The sequence below is a fragment of the Odocoileus virginianus genome, chromosome 9, assembly GCF_023699985.2.
Source record: "Odocoileus virginianus isolate 20LAN1187 ecotype Illinois chromosome 9, Ovbor_1.2, whole genome shotgun sequence".
NCBI classification, from domain to species: domain Eukaryota; kingdom Metazoa; phylum Chordata; class Mammalia; order Artiodactyla; family Cervidae; genus Odocoileus; species Odocoileus virginianus.
Genome location: NC_069682.1, coordinates 70606930 through 70628624, shown reverse-complemented (window position 1 = coordinate 70628624; position 21695 = coordinate 70606930). Strand labels below are relative to the sequence as shown.

At 43.5% G+C, this 21695-nt stretch overlaps 1 protein-coding gene and 1 non-coding gene across 3 annotated transcripts in view; both read right to left on the bottom strand.

Moving 5' to 3' along the window:
• The window catches only part of EYA2 (EYA transcriptional coactivator and phosphatase 2), a 256976-nt gene that overhangs the window by 85235 nt on the left and 150046 nt on the right, over positions 1-21695 (bottom strand). For both annotated transcript variants that reach the window (XM_020887209.2, XM_070472728.1), the window contains 3 exons: positions 12402-12469; positions 10750-10927; positions 1393-1535 (listed from right to left, as the gene is read on the bottom strand). In XM_020887209.2, coding sequence (XP_020742868.1) covers positions 1393-1535; positions 10750-10927; positions 12402-12469 — 389 coding nt within the window. The remainder of the gene's footprint in view (positions 1-1392; positions 1536-10749; positions 10928-12401; positions 12470-21695) is intronic.
• Positions 410-482, bottom strand: TRNAG-UCC (transfer RNA glycine (anticodon UCC)). The gene has a single exon. It is a non-coding gene; the product is annotated as a tRNA-Gly (tRNA).

Below are 21695 nucleotides of genomic sequence, written 5' to 3'. Positions count from 1 at the left end.
CACAAAGAGTCGACACGACTGAGCGACTCACACACTCTGTTCTGGGGGCATTTGTTTGCTTTACTTGTCTCCTCCATCTCTCACGCACACTGTTGTTTTTTGCTTGCTTGGGAAATGTTAGCCGCTGACCAGTAGCCCCACACTTGCTTCATTATAATCAGGACTGGAGCTGCCCTGCGACAGTAGCTTTCAGCCTGGGCTGTGCCGGAACAGCCGCGGGAGCGTGAACGTACTGACGCCTGGCTCCCTCCCCGAGGTCCCTGACCGCACCGGTCTGCAGCTTAAGAACGAAGGTTTCTCAAAGCTTCCCAGAAGATTCTTTTTTTTTTTTTTTTTTAACTTATTTATTTGGCAGCACTGGGTCTTAGTTGCATCACTTGAACTCTTAGTTGCAACATGTGGGATCTAGTTCCCTGACCAGGGATTGAACCTGGGCCCCCTGCATTGGAAGGGCAGAGTCTTAACCACTGGACCATCAGGAAAGTCCCCAGAAGATTCTTATGTGCAGCCCAGACTGAGAGCCACTGTCTGAGAAACTCGGAATCACAGAAACAATGCAAATTCATTTCAGCCAGCTTCCTATCTCCAGACAGATAAATCTAAGCCGTAGGAGGGTCACTATAGCTTCCCAGGTGGCTCAGTGGTAAAAGAGTCCATTTGTCAATGCAGGAGACGTGGGTTCAGTCCCTAGCTCAGAAAGATCCCCTGGAGGAGGAAATCGCAGCCCACTCCAGTCTTCTTGCCTGGAAAATCCCATGGACAGAGGAGCCTGTCAGGCTACAATCCACGGAGCTGCAAAGAGTCAGACACGACTGTGCAACACACACCCAGTAGGGTCACTAGGGAACTTTTAGAACTCCCTGCAATGTCCAGTTAATTAGTCTGGGAGGAGGTCTGGGCATCTGAATTTTCAAAAGCAGCCCAGGTGAGTCTAACCAGTAGCTGAGGTTAAGAATCACTCCAATCCAATGGGGAAGGTCCACTGTGCAATGTCATCTTTACTGGAGGTTCTCAAAGTGTGGTCTCCCACCACACCAACGTCATCTAGGAATCTGTTGGAAATGCAACTTCTCAGGCCCTGCCCCAGATCTGCTGGCTTGGAAGCCCTGGCGGTGGGCACAGTCTGGGTTTTCCCAGGCCCCCAGGTGACGCTGTTGTGGCTCATCGGTTGTTACCACCTCTAGGGTCCCTTTTCCTGGCCTGGCCAGTCAACAGTGCTTCCGTGTGGCCAGCTGAATTCCTCCCTCCTTCTCATCTCTGTTACTGCACTCTGTGAACACAAAGGGCCATTCGCCCTCCAAGGGACTTGGAGAGGACTCTGGCTCCCGCCTCCTGTTCCAGCCACACGTGGATGTGACATTCATTCAATTGGGCGGAAGCATCTGGAGTTACCTCGATCTCATTGTCCCCTGCTGGGGAGGGGTCGCTGCTCCGCTTAGACCGGCCTCGGAGCTTCCCGTCGGAGGCCCGGGGCGGCCTGTCTGTGTCTCCCTCCTTTGCTGGTGTGGAAGGCCCATTGTGTGTGTTATATTCACCTGGCATAGAAAAGGGAAGGGCAGACAGATCAGACAGCTGGCCGAGCGTCTCCTCCTGTGAACGATTATACCAGAACCATCTAACTCCAGAGTGGGAGGTCCCAAAGGCAGTGGTGAAGGCAAAGATCACATAGGATCAAAATTAACTCTCAAAAGTTCCTTAAAAAAAAAAAAGTTCCTTAAAATGCCCATTTATAATCATTCATTCATCCAGCAAAGATTTACTGACGAGGTATGGTTCCGGGCACTGGTTCCCACAGCGCCCAGACTCTAGAGGGAGGAGAGATACATTAGAGAGATAAGTAAACATGTAACATGCCAGGTGGGGACATGTGTGATGACAACTGACAAGTCGGATAGGAGCAGAGAGAGCGCTGGGGGGTCACTAATTTATAGGGGACACGTCGTGGATAAGGGGACAGCTGAGCAGGGATCGGAGACAGGCGAGGGTGGGGCAGTTACAGCTTCAGTGAATAGAGTTTTGTGCTTACAACTGTCTATATACCCTAAGGTCTGAGAATCCCTAAACTAACAGAAGGAGGAAAATAACATATATGTGTATTTGGCTGGGCTCCCCTGGTGGCTCAGATGGTAAAGAATCTGCCTGCAATATAGGAGAACCGGGTTCAATCCCTGGGTTGGGAAGATCCCCTGGAAAAGGGAATGGCAATCCACTCCAGTATTCTTGCATGAAGAATTCCATGGACACAGGAGCCACGGGGTCACAGAGAGTCGGACATAACTGGGCAACCAACTTTCACTTTTCACTATGTAGCTGGCTATCAAACTCCCTCCCTTGGGGTGAATGGGGGTGTGTGGGGAGAATTCTCTACATTCTTGTCCCTAGGCAGCTTGCTGCATCTTCTGTATGTATCTTAAAAGCAAGTCCTTTAAGCTTTACTTGTTAAGAAATCGGTCAATTTGAGATTCTAAGGCAAGAGCATCCAGCACAGGGCTGGAAATTAGGAGATATCAGCAAAGGGGTTAAATTGAGTTTTGGTTTGACTAGACCTACTACATACATGCAAGGACCAGTGAGAAGGTGTAGGGCTGAGGGTGGGCACCTTTGAATTCTCTTTGAAGTGGCATTTCTGGACACAGTGTGCTGAGAGGCTGCCAGGCTCTTGCCCTGGGGCAATTGTCTAATGATCCACAGTGAACAAGTGGTCAGCACCCCGCAGGACTTAAGTTCCAGAATCAGCATCCAAGTTGTGTTGGTTTTTAAGCACAGAAGTTTTAAATGCATTTTATTAGACTTTATTATCTTTATTTAACTAACGAGGGAACTGAGGCTTATGGAGATGATGTAAGCGTGTAACCCTGCATAGCGATAAAGCCAGAACTAGAATTTGGGTCTGCCTGTGTCACTAGAGTGACTGAACTGTAAACCAGCGTGGAACCTTAGAGGACCTCCCATCCCACTTTCTCATCTTACATCTGCTTCTTTTAGCTCCCAAATGTACCCTGTGGACTCCATCTTTCCTTCCATAATTGCCAGTTCTTGGATCATTGGGGTGGCAGGGAGAAACACTTTTGTCTAAAGGTACTTGGCAAGCCACTAATTTTTTCCTACCCTGGAAGGACTATTTCCCTCCAAAACCCAAGGGATTGAATTTTATTTATTTAATATTTATAAACCTTCTTAGCAGACTAAGGACATAATAAAAAAAGATGTGATTTTGAGTTGTAGCACTGCTGGGCTGTCTCCAGCTCCCCCAAATTTTTGGGATATAGCATTAGAGACCCCCAAAACACCACACTAGCAAAGACTTTCTTCTGGAGGATGAGGAAAAGGCAGTAAATAAATTCACAGATGCTTAAGAGTCATAAATAAAGTTTATCCTGATTCATTTGGTAGTTCTAAGACTGTGGAGGCTTAGAAAACACCGGTTGGTCCCATTAAAGTCCAGGCAAATATTATTAAAAAGAGGAGGAAACACCAGCTACCTAAGAAATGTCCCAATAAGGTGTTAGGTGAAGTCAATTTATTAGGGGTGCCAAAAAAAGCAGCTTTCCCCAAACTTATACATTCTTGACAATGAAGGGTCAAAGTTCAAGGACAAAGTCAGAGGTACACATGCTACAGCAAATTATAGTAATCCTTCTTGGAGTCATTTCACTCTTTTTCTTTCTCCCCTTTTAATTTTTTTTTTTTTTTTACTTATTTTAACAACTGTTGAGGTATAACTGACATACAAAAAACCCATACATACTTAGAGCACAGTTGATAAGTTTTGACATATGGTCACATCTGTGAAACCACCACCACAATAAAGATAGTGAACAAATCCAGCACCAAGGGTTGCTCTGTAATTCCTCTGTAGTCTCTTCCTCCTGCTACCCACTCCCCAGCCAACCATAGGTCTGCTTTCTTTTACCATAAATTAGTTTGTATTTTTTAGAGTTTTAAACAAATGGCATCACTCAGTATGTGATGTCCACACACATACAAACATACACTTTTCTGGCTTCTTTCAACCAGCAGAACTGTTCTGAGATTCAATCCACGTTGCTATGTTTATCGGTAGTTTATTTCTCTGTGTTGCTGAGTACCACTCTGTTGGGTGGATGTATCCCTATCCATTTACCTGGAGATGGACTTTTGGATTGATTCTAGTTTTTGGCCGGACTAAAGCTTTTATGAACATTCACTCATCAGTACTCATCAGTCTTTGCATAGACATGAGCTTTCTCGTTAAAAGAGACTGTGGTTACTGGTTCATAAGCAACTGCAAAAATGTTTTCCAAAGTGGTTGTAGCATTTCACACTCCCACCAGCAAGGTTAAGGGGATTCTAGCTGCTCTGCATCCTTGCCAATCATTGGTATGGTCAGTCCTGTAATTACAGCCATTCTAAGGGGTGTGTGTCTGACTGAGGATTTAATCTGCATTTCTCTGACTAATGATCAGCACCCTAGTCATGTGCTTTTTACAAAATATTTCTTTATTTTATTTTTGGCTGTGATGGGTCTCAGCTGCAGCCCTAGGGCTCTTTGTGGCGGGGTGAGGGCGTCTCTCTAGATGTGGTACATGGGCTCAGTTGCCCTGCGGCAGCCCTGTGGCAGTATCTTAGACACTGGGATTGAACCTGTGCCTCCGGCTTTGGAAAGCAGATTCTTAGCCACTGGACCCAGGGAAGTTCCAGTCAGGTGCTTTTCTTTTCTTTTTCCAGCCGTGCTGGTATATTCTTTGGTCTGTTGAAGTACTTTGCCCATTTCTTTATTGGATTGTTTTCTTATTATTGGTTTTGAGAGTTTTAAAAAAACATATTCTGGATGGTTTATTTTATATGTCAACTTGACTGAGCCAAGACATTGGTCTTGGACGATTGGTCTTAGACCAGCCAAGACTACCCAGACAGCTAATAAGACATTATTTCTGGGTGTGGCTGTGAAGGTATCTCCAAAGAGATTAGTGAGTAGAGAAGATATGCCCTAATCAACATGGGTGGGCATCAGCCAATCCATTGAGGATTCGGGTAGAACAAGAAGGCAGAGAAAAGGAGAACCCTCTTCCTGACACATAAAATTAACCATCACACACGGGTTATTTAGAAGTGTGTTACTTTGCTTTTGGATATTTGCGAATTTTCCAAAAATCTTCCTTTTATTTCTAATTTAAGTCCCCTATTTTCAGAGTATGTACTTTTTATTCCTTGAAACCTTTTAAATGTAATGGGACTTCACAATTTATGGTCCAGAAGTTCTGTTTTGGTAAATGTTTCATGTGCATTTGAAAAAAATGTGAATTTTGCTGTTCCATGGTGGGGCCTACAGATTGTCTGTTACATCTTTTCCCTCTAGTTCCCTCCCCAGAGGAAATGAGTTAACGGTTGTTTTTGCATCCTTCCAGAAACTTCCTATGAGAATATGGGCAGTAAACTATACTCATATTTAAAACCCTACAGGACCATGTTAGGCACATAGTTTTTGTTTCCTCACCTATCACAATAGCACAGAGAGAGCCGTATTAGTGGATTCTTTTCAACAGATGTATAGTGCGCCAAGGGTGGATACAATACCATTTATTTAACCTGACTCCTATTCATGGATATTTAGATTTCTTCCAGTCTTTTGCTGTGCCACAAAAAAAAATTCTTTTAACTTAAGTCTTTGTACCTATGTGAAAACTTATTTTTAGTGTAAGTTTGTGGAAGTAGAATAATTGAATTAAAGCAACTGCGACTGACTTGTCTTTTCTCTTAAGTAACAAGAGAGGTTCAGGTTTTGCCTTTGCCATCAGCAAAAATGAAAGTGAAAGTCGCTCAGTTGTGTCCGACTCTTGGCGATCCCATGGAATTCTCCAGGCCAGAATACTGGAGTGGGTAGCCAATTCCCGTCTCCAGGGGATCTTCCCAACCCAGGTCTCCCTCATTCTGGGTGGATTCTTTACCAGCTGAGCCACAAGGGAAGCCCAAGAATACTGGAGTGGGTAGCCTATCCCTTCTCCAGGGGATCTTCCCACCATCAGCGAATTGCCCTGTAAACGTCAGCGAATTGTTGGGCCTTCACATAACTGTGAATGAGTGTCGATGCCAACGATGCGGTGATGGGGCTGTGGTCTGCAAGGGAGCAGAGCCTGAGGACAGCGTATCCGGACAACGCAAAGGGTGAGCATGAGCTGTCAGTAATATATAAACCTCTTGAGCCTCTGGAATTTAGAACCAACCACTCAAGGAGATCCTGGATAATTTCAGAAGTGGAGTTTTTATGGGGAATTTTAAGAGAGTGCATGAGCATGTGCGTGTGTGTGTGTGTGTGTGTGTGTGCGCACAAGTAAGCTTACATGCCATTCCTTTATAACAGACACGGGGGAGATGAGGCAAGAGACCTCGGTTACAGCTGACTATTATTTATGTCATTAGATTTTATGTGAGCTTGTTAGACACACAGTAAAAACCATCTCAACCACTTATTGTTGAACCTTAGGGCCAGGGGATAAATGAAGAACAGGGGGAAACAATAAGGGAAAATTTCAAAGAGACACAAAGAGCCTTTATATTCACTCTGGATGGGGAACAAAAATGACCATCTCACATAACCCAAATTCTTGAGAAGTCAGTCCCTAGAATCCAGTTCACCAGCAAATTATAGATAGTAGCATCAAGTGGAAGATTTCCTGCTTATATCTAATTTCTGAAACCAGTTTGAAGAGGCCTCATGCTGGAAAGCAGGATGGGCAAAGATAATTCAGCAAGTTTGTTACATTTCATACTCTTCCAAGGAAGCAAAATTTGGAAATTGGAACATGGGTATTATGCATTTATTCTATACTCTTTGATGAGGTCACAATGACCAAAGTCAATGCCCAAACCTTAAACTGCCTTCCAAGTTACTAAAAAATTCTTGGCCATCTTGTCTTCCATTTGTCACCAAGTCAAAGCTATTTAAATCACCCCAATTGATGGAAATGGTAAACCACTTCAGTATTCTTGCCTTGAGAACCCCATTGACAGGATGAAAAGGCAAAATGACAGGATATTGAAAGAGGAATTACCCAGGTCGGTAGGTACCCAATATGCTACTGGAGATCAGTGGAGAAACAACTCCAGAAAGAATGAAGGGATAGAGCCAAAGCAAAAATACCCAGTTGTGGATGTGCTTGGTGATAGAAGCAAGGTCTGATGCTGTAAAGAGCAATATTGCTTAGGAACTTGGAATGTTAGGTCCGTGAATCAAGGCAAATTGGAAGTGGTGAAATAGGAGATGGCAAGAGTGAACGTCGACATTCTAGGAATCAGTTAACTAAAATGGACAGGAATGGGTGAATTTAACTCAGATGACCATTATATCTAGTACTGTGGGCATGAATCCCTTAGAAGAAATGGAGTAGCCATCATGGTCAACAAAAGAGTCCGAAATGCAGTACTTGGATGCAATCTCAAAAACGACAGAATGATCTCTGTTCATTTCCAAGGCAAACCATTCAGTATCATGGTAATCCAAGCCTATGCCCCAACCAATAATGCTGAAGAAGCTGAAGTTGAACGGTTCTATGAAGACCTACAAGACCTTTTAGAACTAACAACCAAAAAGGATGTCCTTTTCATCATGGGGGATTGGAATGCAAAAGTAGGAAGTCAAGAAACACCTGGAGTAACAGGCAAATTTGGCCTTGGAGTACAGAATGAAGCAGGGCAAACGCTAATAGAGTTCTGCCAAGAGAACACACTGGTCATAGCAAACACCCTCTTCAAACAGCACAAGAGAAGACTCTACACATGGACATCACCAAATAGTCGACACCGAAATCAGATTGATTATATTCTTTGCAGCCAAAGATGGAGAAGCTCTATACAGTCAGCAAAAACAAGACTGGGAGCTGACTGTGGTTCAGATCATGAACTCCTTATTGCCAAATTCAGACTTAAATTGAAGAAAGTAGGGAAAACCACTAGACCATTCAGGTATGACCTAAATCAAATCCCTTAGGATTATACAGTGGAAGTGAGAAATAGATTTAAGGGATTAGATCTGATAGACAGAGTGCCTGATGAACTATGGGTGGAGGTTTGTGACATTGTACAGGAGACAGGGATCAGGACCATCCCCATGGAAAAGAAATGCAAAAAAGCAAAATGGTTGTCTGAGGAGGCCTTACAAATAGCTGTGAAAAGAAGAGAAGTGAAAAGCAAAGGAGAAAAGGAAAGATATACCCATTTGAATACAGAGTTCCAAAGAATAGCAAGGAGAGATAAGAAAGCCTTCCTCAGTGATCAATGCAAAGAAATAGAGGAAAACAACAGAATGGGAAAGACTAGAGATCTCTTCAAGAAAATTAGAGATACCAAGGGAACATTTAATTTAAAAATGGGCTCAATAAAGGACAGAAATGGTATGGACCTAACAGAAGCAGAAGATATTAAGAAGAGGTGGGAAGAATACACAGAAGAACTGTACAAAAAAGATCTTCATGACCCAGATAATCACGATGGTATGATCACTCACCTACAGCCAGACATCCTGGAATGTGAAGTCAAGTGGGCCTTACAAAGCATCACTACGAACAAAGCTAGTGGATGTGATGGAATTCCAATTGAGCTATTTCAAATCCTGAAAGATGATGCTGTGAAAGTGCTGCACTCAATATGCCAGCAAATTTGGAAAACTCAGCAGTGGCCATAGGACTGGAAAAGGTCAGTTTTCATTCCAATCCCTAAGAAAGGCAATCCCAAAGAATGCTCAAACTACTGCACAATTGCACTCATCTCACACGCTAGTAAGGTAATGCTAAAAATTCTCCAAGCCAGGCTTCAGCAATACATGAACCAAGAACTTCCAGATGTTCAAGCTGGCTTTAGAAAAGGCAGAGGAACCAGAGATCAATTTGCCAATATCCACTGGATTATCGAAAAAGCAAGAGAGTTCCAGAAAAACATCTATTTCTGCTTTATTGACTATGCCAAAGCCTTCGACTATATGGATCACAATAAACTGTGGAAAATTCTGAAGGAGATGGGAATGCCAGACCACCTGACCTCCCTCTTGAGAAACTTATATGTAGGTCAGGAAACAACAGTTAGAACTGGACATGGAGCAACAGACTGTTTCCAAATAGGAAAAGGAGTACGTCAAGGCTGTATATTGTCACCCTGCTTATTTAACTTACATGCAGAGTAAATCATGAGAAATGCTGGGCTGGAAGAAGCACAAGGTGGAATCAAGATTGCCAGAAGAAATATCCATAACCTCAGATATGCAGATGACACCACCCTTATGGCAGAAAGTGAAGAGGAACTGAAAAGCCTCTTGATGACAGTGAAAGAGGAGAGTGAAAAAGTTGCCTTAAAGCTTAACATTCAGAAAACTAAGATCATGGCATCTGGTCCCATCACTTCATGGGAAATAGATGGGGAAACAGTGGAAACAGTGGCAGACTTTATTTTTCTGGTCTCCAAAATCACTGCAGATGGTGATTGCAGCCATGAAATTAAAAGATGCTTACTCCTTGGAAGGAAAGTTATGACCAACCTAGACAGCATATTAAAAAGCAGAGACATTACTTTGCCAACAAAGGTCCGTCTAGTCAAGGCTATGGTTTTTCTAGTGGTCATGTATGGATGTGAGAGTTGGACTATGAAGAAAGCTGAGTGCAGAAGAATGCTTTTGAACTGTGGTATTGGAGAAGACTCTTGAGTCCCTTGAACTATAAGGAGATCCAAGCAGTCCATCTAAAGGAGATCAGTCCTGGCTGTTCACTAGAAGGACTGATGCTGAAGCTGAAACTCCAATACTTTGGCCACCTCATGCAAAGAGTTGACTCATTGGAAAATACCCTGATGCTGGGAGGGATTGGGGGCAGGAGGAGAAGGGGTCGGCAGAGGATGAGATGGTTAGATGGCATCACTGACTCAATGGACATGAGTTTGAGTAAACTCCGGGAGTTGGTGATGGACAGGGAGGCCAGGCGTGCTGTGACTCATGGGGTCGCAAAGAGGCGGACACGGCTGAGTGACTGAACTGAACTGAACTGATGGAAAATGCAAGCAACAGCTGCACCAAGAACTTTAGGAACAAACGTGGTGAGTATTCATTACTGTTATTTTCCTAGCCATCCACCAATGAACGTTAATTGAATGAATGTCCATAGACATCATCCTAGCTTGCCTTCTACAAAGCCCCAGAAACAGGAGGTTTCAGAAAAGAAGAAAATGCAATGGTATCTCCTATCATTGGACATTCTCATTTATGGCTGTCATGTTATTTAATGGTGATGAGTCTAAATTGTCTCATAAAGAGTAGACATGTGCATAGCAGATTTATGAAATCAATAAATGAATGCACAAGCTGCTGAGTTAGTTTGTACAGGGATGCTAGTGAGTTAGTTTGCACAGGTATGCAAACATCACCAAAGGGCCTGGATGTGAAATCGTGTGTGCTCTGTTTAAATGGAGCAAATATTACTCAGCTCCAGCCAAGCACTGTCACTTAATAACGTGAACCTCGGGTGACTGGATCATCTTTTAAGAGAAGGCAGGCACTAGAATTCTTAGGTAAAAATGTACGACTTTCTAAAACATGGGTGCAATTAGACACACACGCACCACCCCTCACACACATACACACACAAAGAAATGCCAACAAAACATATCTGAGGGCTGACGCTAACTCATGGGTGACCAGTTCATTACAACCGGGACCTCCATCCAGTTCATCTTCCATACAAGCTCTCAGGCCACAGCCACGGATGACCACAGGGCAGTGATGGTACTTACCGCCAAGTGACTCGGAACTCTGGTTGGGGATGTTGTGAGATGCCTCCTGGAGGACGTAGGTGGACGTGGAGAGAGGAGAGGAGCAGATGCTGCTGGCTGGGACGTAAGGAGGGTTGTAGGATGAGCTGTAATACTGGGAGTACTGGCTCTGCGGGAAGCCAGGGTAGGAAGGATAGTCCTGGAACGGGAAACCCATGAGGCTGTGAGCGGGGAAGACTGTCAGGCTGACGCAGGGCAAGGGCCTCCTGGGCTGGGTCTGCTGCGTTGGTCCCTGTTCCCCCACCGTTACAATAAAAGTTCTATGAGGGCCGGAGCTTTCCCTAAAACCCAATTTTTCCCCAAGACAAGGATTCACGGGCAAGTAGAGGATTTGGGGGGTGAAGGCAAGACCAGTTGGGAAATGGGGAAGCGAGGTAGCAAAGGGAAGAAGGGCAAGAAGTCAGTACAGGGGCTTCTCCAGTGGGGACTGGAGCGGAATTCTACCCAGGAGATGCCACGATGGCAAAAAACACATCTCAGAAAGATCTGTCCCAAGGGGCAAGGGAGCTGGGGTATTTATACACCAACTCCAGCCAGTCTTTGCTTGAGAGCTGGTCTCCGAGGGTTTCAATTCTCTGGCACTTCCTACTGCCCTATACATTGGTTCCAGAAAACACCCATGTGCCCAGGGATGCAGAGATTGGCAGCTGGAAGCCAACAGGTGCCCCCCAAGGGACGTGGGTATGGTTCTGACAGCATCCGTCTTGGCCACTGTTGTATCCCCAGAGCCTGGAAGAGTGCTGGGCACAAGTGGGTACTCAATAAATGCTGGAAAAATTAATGAACAACTGAGTGACTTGCACAGGAGACTAGGTGACATTTTAGGTTCATGGTAGGGGTGGGGAGGGGGTGGAGGCTCAAATATCGTACACCTACACAGGATCAGGGATCCAGAACCTTCTAGGGGGGAGTCTTAGAGATGAAGCCAAAGAATACCAATCTTGGTCTATTTCAACCAACCAGACAGTCCAACTCTCCAACCACAGTCACTGTTTCATATATTTAGCCCCACTGGAAAATAGAGCTTCTTAATCTTGCAAAGAACTCATGGAAGGTTCTTAACAGGAAAGGTACACAACAGTACACAAAGTTCCCATCCATCTTGAGCAGGTTAATTCTTAACTCACTCTCTAAGTGAAACCAAGAGACTCACGTTATTAGCCAACATCCACCCATCTTTATAGTGTTGACTAAGTTCCATTTCACAAGTATTTATAATGCCCTCACTCTGTGCCGGGCACTTTACAGTGAGATGCACAGGTAAAGATGATGTCCTTTCACCCTTGAAGAGCTAGGGGTCTGGTGAAAGGGACACGTTTTTGTTTTCATGCATTTCAGATTCAACAGTCGCTGGGTGTCTTAGACGGGGATCAAGATGGAACATAGAACAGAGCCCATTCAGCTTGGAAATCTGCCAATAATTCCGATTTCTCTGCCTCTACACTGTATCTTTCCAATGGCTGTTGGGACAGCCTGGTCCCTGTGGTCTCCGAACCCAGGGAATAAGAAACCAGGTGGTGCCCACGGGTGTAGGCGGCCTCTCTGGGTGCCCTGATTTTCGGGGGACTGTTCATGGAAAATCCCAGAAAGCCTCTGGCAGGGAGCTAGTCTACCTGATGCACGGTTCCGAATCCGGCCGCGCTGGTCAGTCCGTTGGCTCCTTGGTAGATCCCAGCGGTGCCTGTGGGAAGGAGCGACAGGTGAGGTTCTTAGAGTCAGGGAGGGGCGTGCAGGGGAACGATGCGGTGGAAAGCTGGAGTCTTTGAGGTTTGACAGTTTGGATGGAACTTAGGACTCTGACGATCTCTCTGAACCTCGGTTCTCTCAGTGAATGAATATAATATAAATAACACCTTCAAAGGATTCTGGTGAGAGATAAATGAGGGTGCACACAACACAGCTTCTGGTATTCGATAACTATGTTTTAAAAATAGTTTAGTTTTTAAAAAATTGTGGTAAATGTACATAACAACACTGCCCATTTTAACCATTTTGTTTTTACTTTTTAAAACTGAAGTATAGCTAATTTAAAATGTTGTGTTAGCTTTGGACATATAGCAAAGTGATTTGGTTATATATATATGTGTATGTGTGTGTGTATATATATATATATACACATATATATATATAAAACAGGGCACATGGGTTCCAGTTTCTCCTCATCCTCACCAATACTTATTTTTTTATTTTTAAAAAAATTGCAGCCATTCTAAAGGGTGTAAGGTAGCAATGATTATGCTCTGAATTAGATGAATGAACAAAATGACTTCTCCTTTTTGAACTTCAGTTGTCCCACCTGTCAAATGGGAATAAAAACGATGCTACTACTATTAGAAAATGCTACTTAGTCAATGAATGAGTAATTGAATGAATGAGTGCGGTGTCCTTACCTGGTCTCCCCTGACCAGGTAAGCTGGTGGTCAGGGGAGACCTCCGAGCTGACATTTGAGCTGAGCCATGAATGCTAAGAGGAAACCAGTGATGGAAATACCCTTAGGAGGAGACGTCACGAACACCGAGGGCAAGACTCTCAGGTAGGGATTAGCTTGATAGGTGACGGAGAAACAAAAGGTCAATGGAGCACGAGCCCAGAGAAAGAAGGGGGGGGTTACTGCCAGAACAGCAGTGAACCCGTGTGTGTCAGGGCCCCTCACGCGGGAAGTGAGCAGAGGAAAATCAAGCCTCGTGCTCAAGGCAGCCAGGACAGTGAGTGACAGCCTCGGGCGCTGGAATCCAGGCAGTCTGGCTCAAGTCTGCATTTTCTTTTTTTTTTTTTATATTTTATTTTATTTTATTTTTTTTAATGCCAAAGGTACTTTTTTTTTTTTTCTAATTACTTTACATCATTACAGTAGTTTTTGTTATACATTGATATGAATTAGCCATGGATTTACATGTATTCCCTATCCCAGTCCCCCCTCCCACCTCCCTCTCCACCCGATCCCTCTGGGTCTTCCCAGTGCACCAGGCCCGAGCACTTGTCTCATGTACCCAACCTGAGCTGGTTATCCGTTTCACCCTAGATAATATACATGTTTCAATGCTGTTCTCCTGAAACATCCCACCCTCGCCTTCTCCCAGAGTCCACAAGTCTGTTCCATACATCTGAGTCTCTTTTTCTGTTTTGCATATAGGGTTATCGTTACCATCTTTCTAAAGTCCATATATATGTGTTAGTATACTGTAATGGTCTTTATCTTTCTGGCTTACTTCGCTCTGTATAATGGGCTCCAGTTTCATCCATCTCATTAGAACTGATTCAAATGAATTCTTTTTAATGGCTGAGTAGTATTCCATGGTGTATATGTACCACAGCTTCCTCATCCATTCGTCTGCTGATGGGCATCTGGGTTGCTTCCATGTCCTGGCTATTATAAACAGTGCTGCGATGAACATTGGGGTGCATGTGGCTCTTTCAGATCTGGTTTCCTTGGTGTGTATGCCCAGAAGTGGGATTGCTGGGTCATATGGCAGTTCTATTTCCAGCTTTTTAAGAAATCTTCACACTGTTTTCCATAGTGGCTGTACTAATTTGCATTCCCACCAACAGTGTAAGAGGGTTCCCTTTTCTCCACACCCTCTCCAGCATTTATTGCTTGTAGACTTTTGGATAGCAGCCATCCTGACTGGTGTGTAATGGTACCTCATTGTGGTTTTGATTTGCATTTCTCTGATAATGAGTGATGTTGAGCATCTTTTCATGTGTTTGTTAGCCATCTGTATGTCTTCCTTGGAGAAATGTCTGTTGAGTTCTTTGGCCCATTTTTTGATTGGGTCATTTATTTTTCTGGAGTTGAGCTGGAGGAGTTGCTTGTATATTTTTGAGATTAATCCTTTGTCTGTTGCTTCATTTGCTATTATTTTCTCCCAATCTGAGGGCTGTCTTTTCACCTTGCTTATAGTTTCCTTTGTTGTGCAAAAGCTTTTAAGTTTCATTAGGTCCCATTTGTTTATTTGTGCTTTTATTTCTGAAATTCTGGGATGTGGGTCATAGAGGATCCTGCTGTGATTTATGTCGGAGAGTGTTTTGCCTATGTTCTCCTCTAGGAGTCTTATAGTTTCTGGTCTTACATTTAGATCTTTAATCCATTTTGAGTTTATTTTTGTGTATGGTGTTAGAAAGTGTTCTAGTTTCATTCTTTTACAGGTGGTTGACCAGTTTTCCCAGCACCACTTGTTAAAGAGGTTATCTTTTTTCCATTGTATATCCTTGCCTCCTTTGTCAAAGATAAGGTGACCATAGGTTCGTGGACTTATCTCTGGGCTTTCTATTCTGTTCCATTGATCTATATTTCTGTCTTTGTGCCAGTACCATACTGTCTTGATGACTGTGGATTTGTAGTAGAGTCTGAAGTCAGGCAGATTGATTCCTCCAGTTCCATTCTTCTTTCTCAGGATTACTTTGGCTATTCGAGTTTTTTTGTATTTCCATACAAATTGTGAAATTATTTGTTCTAGTTCTGTGAAAAATACTGTTGGTAGTTTGATAGGGATTGCATTGAATCTATAGATTACTTTGGGTAGTATAGCCATTTTGACAATATTGATTCTTCCAATCCATGAACATGGTATATTTCTCCATCTGCTTGTGTCCTCTTTGATTTCTTTCATCAGTGTTTTATAGTTTTCTATGTATAGGTCTTTTGTTTCTTTAGGTAGATATACTCCTAAGTATTTTATTCTTTTTGTTGCAATGGTGAATGGTATTGTTTCCTTAATTTCTCTTTCTGTTTTCTCATTGTTAGTGTATAGGAATGCAAGAGATTTCTGTGTGTTAATTTTATATCCTGCAACTTGACTGTATTCGTTGATTAGCTCTAGTAATTTTCTGGTAGAGTCTTTAGGGTTTTCTATGTAGAGGATCATGTCATCTGCAAACAGCGAGAGTTTCACTTCTTCTTTTCCTATCTGGATTCCTTTTACTTCTTTTTCTGCCCTGATTGCTGTGGCCAAAACTTCCAAAACTATGTTGAATAGTAGTGGTGAGAGTGGGCACCCTTGTCTTGTTCCTGATTTCAGGGGAAATGCTTTCAATTTTTCACCATTGAGGGTGATGCTTGCTGTGGGTTTGTCATATATAGCTTTTATTATGTTGAGGTATGTTCCTTCTATTCCTGCTTTCTGGAGAGTTTTAATCATAAATGGATGTTGAATTTTGTCAAAGGCTTTTTCTGCATCTATTGAGATAATCATATGGTTTTTATCTTTCAATTTGTTAATGTGGTGTATTACATTGATTGATTTGCGGATATTAAAGAATCCTTGCATTCCTGGGATAAAGCCCACTTGGTCATGATGAATGATTTTTTTAATATGTTGTTGGATTCTGTTTGCTAGAATTTTGTTAAGGAGTTTTGCATCTATGTTCATCAGTGATATTGGCCTGTAGTTTTCTTTTTTTGTGGCATCTTTGTCTGGTTTTGGAATTAGGGTGATGGTGGCCTCATAGAATGAGTTTGGAAGTCTACCTTCTTCTGCAATTTTCTGGAAGAGTTTGAGTAAGATAGGTGTTAGCTCTTCTCTAAATTTTTGGTAGAATTCAGCTGTGAAGCCATCTGGTCCTGGGCTTTAAGTCTGCATTTTCAACATGGCTTTACTTACCTGGTGGCTTAGACAGAAAAGAATCTGCCTGCAATGCAAGAGACCTGGGTTCCATCCCTGGGTTGGGAAGATCCCCTGGAGAAGGGATGGCAACCCACTCCAGCATTCTTGCCTGGAGAATCCCATGGACAGAGGAGCCTGGCGGGCTATAGTCCATGGGGTCACAAAGAGTCAGACACGACTAAGCGACTGAGCACACACACTGTAGTGCCAAGCTGCTTCTTTCTAGAACTGTCTTTGGGGCCTACTTTATAAAATCCCTCCATTGTAAACGTTGGTTCAATGATTTTTAAAGTAAATTGCTTAATTGTACAGCTGTCACCACGATGCAGCTTTAGAGCATTTCCATTACCCTCAAAGAACCCGCGTGCCTGTTTGCAGTCAACTCCTTCTCCCATCCTCAGCCTCAGGCAGCTCTTTTTGATTACAGCCATTCTAGTAGACGTGTCCCTGGAGTAGGAAATGGCAACCCACTCCAGTATTCTTGCCTGGAAAATTCCATGGACACAGGAGTCTGGTGGGCTTCAGTCCATGGGGTTGCAAAGAGTTGGAAACAATTGAGCAACTGAGCAGTAGATGTGTAGTGGTCTCTCATTTTGGTTTTAAGTAGCATTTCTCTAATGACTAATCAAGTTGGGCACCTTTTTATGTGCTTATGAGTCATTCATTTATCTTCTTTGATGAAGATTCATTCAAATTTTTTTCCCACTAAAAAAAAAGGGTGTCCTCTTCACACTGATTTGTAAGAGTCCTTTATATACTCTAGACACAGGTTCTTTATCAGACATATGATTTGCAAATATTATCTCCCAGTCCTGTCTCTTAATTTTCCTAATGGTGTCGCTTGAAAAGCAAAGCAAAAGTTTTAAAGTTACTAATATTTTTTAATAAATCTTGATTTTGCTGCCTAACTCAAGGTCATAAAGACTCTTTCTAATATTTTCTTTTAGAAATTTTAGAGTTTAAGGCCTTACATTTAGGTCTATCATCTAATGTAAGTGAGTTTTTGTGTACTGTGTGAGATAAGGCCTAAATTAATCTTTTTGCACATGGCTACTCAGTTGTTCCAACACAAGAATAAAAAGTCTATCCTTTCCCTCATTAAATTACTTGGCACCTTTGTCAAAAATTGATTGACAATGTGCAAGTTTATTTATGGACTTTCTATTGTCTTCCACTGACCTATCCATTCTGCACAAATTCCATCCGGTCTTGATTACTGTAGCTTTATATTAAGTTTTGAAACCAGCTAGTGTAAGTTCTCCAACTTGCTTTTTCTTTTCCAAGATTGTCTTGCCTTCTCAGTATAACCTTGGCATTTACATATCAATTTTGGAATAAGCTTGACAATTTCTATTGGCGAGAACAAAGTGGCACAACATTATTCAAGAGTATCAACTCAGAAATCTATATCCAGAGAAAACATCCTTCAGAAATGGGGGAAATCAACACATTCTCAAAATGAAGGAGAACTAAGAGAACTTGTCACAATAGATCTCCCCTGAAATAAGGGATACAGAAAGTTTCTTAAAATAGACAGGAAATTTTAAAAACTGAAAAAAAAAAAAAAAAAAAAGGAATCCTGAAACTTCAACAAGGAAGGAAAAGAGTAAAAATATGGGTAAATAAAATCTCCTTTCCAAGAGGTTATAACACTAACTCAATATACAATTAGATTCATAATAGTTTGCTATTAAACTTGTTTTATAACTACATAAAACACTGAAATGGTTCCAAAGTCAAATCGACAAAATAAACTAACCATATCCTTATCCAGGGCTTCCCAGGTGGCTCTGTGGTAAAGACCCCTGCCAATGCAGGAGATTTGGGTTTGATCCCTGGTCTGGAAAGATCCCCTGGAATAGTAGGAAATGACAACCCACTCCAGTATTCTTGCCTGGGAAATCCCATGGATGGAGGGCCTGTGGGGTACAGTCCGTGGGGTCACAAAAGAGTTGGACAGGACTTAGCTACTGAACAACAACACTCCTATCCAGAGGAGAGGGGGATGTGTCCCAAGCGCTGGTAAGGCAGGGGAGAAGTAAACCGCCAGAGAGTACTTTCACTGGGAGCTTGGGGGGCACAGGGAAGGGTTCTGAAACGCCAGCTGGGGGGTGTGGAGTCAGGGAAGGCTTCCTGGAGGAAATGACAACTAAACTAGTCTCTGAAGGACGAGTAGGAGTGAGCTGTATGAAGAGAGCAAGAACCAGGAGCGCCAGCACACGTGGGCACCTGCTCCAGCTCTTCATTCCACGGAGGCTCATCTGAGACCCAGAAACCAGAGAATGTGTCCACACTAATACGGCATGATGTGCTGGAATCCCATTCTCTCCTCCACGGCCTGTCCAGACACATCTGGCAGAAAGTCTAGGCCAGTCTATTTCACTCAAGGTTATTTTTGGGGTCCTGATTACCATGGCAACCCATGTGCTAAATCACAGGAACATGCCTGCCTTGGGAAGTCACTTCTGGATGCGGTGCTTTCTCTCCTGATTTCTCTTTTCTTTGGTGGCAACCTTCTGAATGATGAACTGGGCAGGTTTAGAAATGAACCGGCCCACAGTCTCATCCCTTGGTATTCTTTCTCCCAAATGGCTTCTTGTTTGTTTACATTTTATGACCCAGGGGCATGAGAAGAACGGGCAGCTGAACAAACCGCAGCGTGCCGAGGGCAGTCCCCAAGTCGCCGCAGTGAGAGAGCCCTCCCATGCCAGAGAGGACACAGGAGGAAGGGGGCACACAGCCCCAGATGCCTCATGCCACATATGTGGTCTGCAAAGGGATGTTAAACACTGACCTCTCGCCTCCATTTGGCTGGTGGAAGGCCTGGGGAGGGCAAGGACGGGAAGAAGAAAAACATCTTCTCTTAAGGGGATGATGGTGGCAGATCCTGCTTTGGGGTCCCCTCCACTATCCCTCCATCCCTCCTCTCTCATATTAAGAGAATCTCTGCTTTCAAACTGCACACACGGCTGACTAGAATAAGCACTGCACGGCCCAGCTTCCCCTGTGACTGGTGTGGTCATGGGATGAGCTCCAGACAAGGGAAGAGGGGTAAGTTACTGTGTGCAACTTCCTAGTCGTACCCTCGAAGGGCAGAGGCGGGTGCTTCCTTGCCTGGAATGGAGCTACGTTGGATCACAAAACTGAGGAACCAGACATAGGAGCCTGGACCAGACCAGAACCGCCACATCAGTTTGGACTTTGAGGTGAGAAGGAAATGCCCTTCTTTCTTGCTGAAGCCATTGCTATTCTGCGTGTCATATCGGAGAACTACTTTATTTTTTTGGCTGGTTGGTTTTCTTGGATTTTAAGTAAAAGTTGATTCTCACTGCCTGGCTCAGTAACAGTTTTTAAGCAAATGGTCATTCATTTATTCAATAATTATTTCCCAGTGATGTACCAAATGCTACTGTGTCTGCAACATTTCTAGTATTATACAGTAGCTAAGGGTTGACACTGATGTTCAGAGAGGACAGACAGGAGACTACTGAGTGAATAGATACACAAGGAGTTGAGATAATTCCAGACAGATCAAAACACAGTGATATGTGAGCACTGGTTTTGAAATGCTCTAACCCTGTGGGGAAGAAGATGCGGCAGTTCATGGTGAGATCTGACAAATCCTGAACTGGTCCACACCCTGCTCTAGGAGATGAGTCTCTGATCACGTGCTTGGATGCTGGGGGCATGATGGAACTGCTGTGGAAGTTTCTCACTCCAGTTCGGTATGTGTTTGTTATCACTGGCCAGCAAGTTGGTGGGCTGATCCTACTTGGCAGGCCAACTAAGAATGAGGTTGAAGTAGGTAAAATGGCTTAGTAAGAAATAGGAAGAAAGAAGGCTTTTCTCAAGTGGGGGATGCAATTCTCCTGGCTAGGGAAGTGGGACAGAGCAAGAGGGAAGGGAAGAGTGACAGGAGGTGAGTGAGGATGAGCAGGAGTCACGGGGCAGAGGGATTCTGTTCTCTGCACCCGCACATAGCGGCTGAGAAAGCAGCAAGACCCTTAAGTCATCAGGGACATATGCACAACTATGGCTGATTCATGTCAATGTATGGCAAAAACCACTACAATACTGTAAAGCAATTAGCCTCCAATTAAAATAAATAAATTAATTAAAAAAATAAAAGACCCTCAAGTCAGAAGTGGCCATGTGTGCTGCGGCTAAGACAGAAAGCCCTCAAAACCTTACAGGGAAGAGAGGGAAGGAGCTGGTGCAGGCAGTGATAAATGGTGACTGACACGCAGTTTCAGGGTCAGGGAATGATGAGGGTGGTGGAGATTGTGTCAAACTAGAATGTACAGTTTCCATCTAAGGAGGCAGCAGTTTGGAGCAGACACTATTTGGCTCCCCAGGAGGTACTCCCAATTCCTTTTCCCCCAGCAGCTTTAGGATGGCCATGTAATCTAGCTCGGTCAAGGGGGCTTCTGGGAGAGACTTTTGTTCCTCTGCTGGATCCTCCCTTGGATTACAGAGGATGTAATGTCTGGAGTTACAGCAGCCATCTTGGGACATGAGGTCACAAACATAAAAACAAAAAGTCCACTGGCTGAGGCAGAAGGAGTAAAAAGATGAAGGGAACTTGGTCCAAGAAGATAAAAAATTGAGCTGACAAACAACCTTGGGGGTCCAGACTTCTGGCTAAATACCCAGTAAATACCATTATGGTTTAAGTTGATGTTAATTAAGCTTTTTGTTCCTTGCAGACCGAAGCATTCTTAACTAATACAATACTCAGCTCCAGCTCACCTGTGTCACCTAGAAATGTGAGTCTAATGTAGCCAGGGCGTCTGGTTTTTCCAAGTCAGAAATCTGGATTTGTATAAAATGTTCCAATTTTAAAGTGTAGGCAATAAATACAAAGTAGTCAGACAAAACAAACACAAAACAAAAAAATTTAAAAACATGGTCACAGTGTGGATATGACCTATGGGCTTCCAGTTTGTGACCTCTTGTCTAGGAAGACAGAACAATAAAAGATTCCTGTGTCCACAACGTAGCATAGACATAGCAATGAAGAGCCCCAGACCCAAAAAGGCTACATGGACCAAGAAATGAATGATTTGGCACCAGCCTGGGTCCCAGTAAGGGAAGACAGGATGAGCCCCCAACCCCACAACACCCTGGGTAAGATGCCAGAAGTACAGTCAACATTCTGGAGAGTCTGGGAAAGCCCCAGACAAAACTTTCCCATCAGTTCAGGGAAATGGTGGCTCCAAACAGAAAGCACATTGAAATGCTGAAAATAAAATCAGTTCTATTTTTTTACCCCCTTGAGTGCACAGATTGAGATTTATACCTAG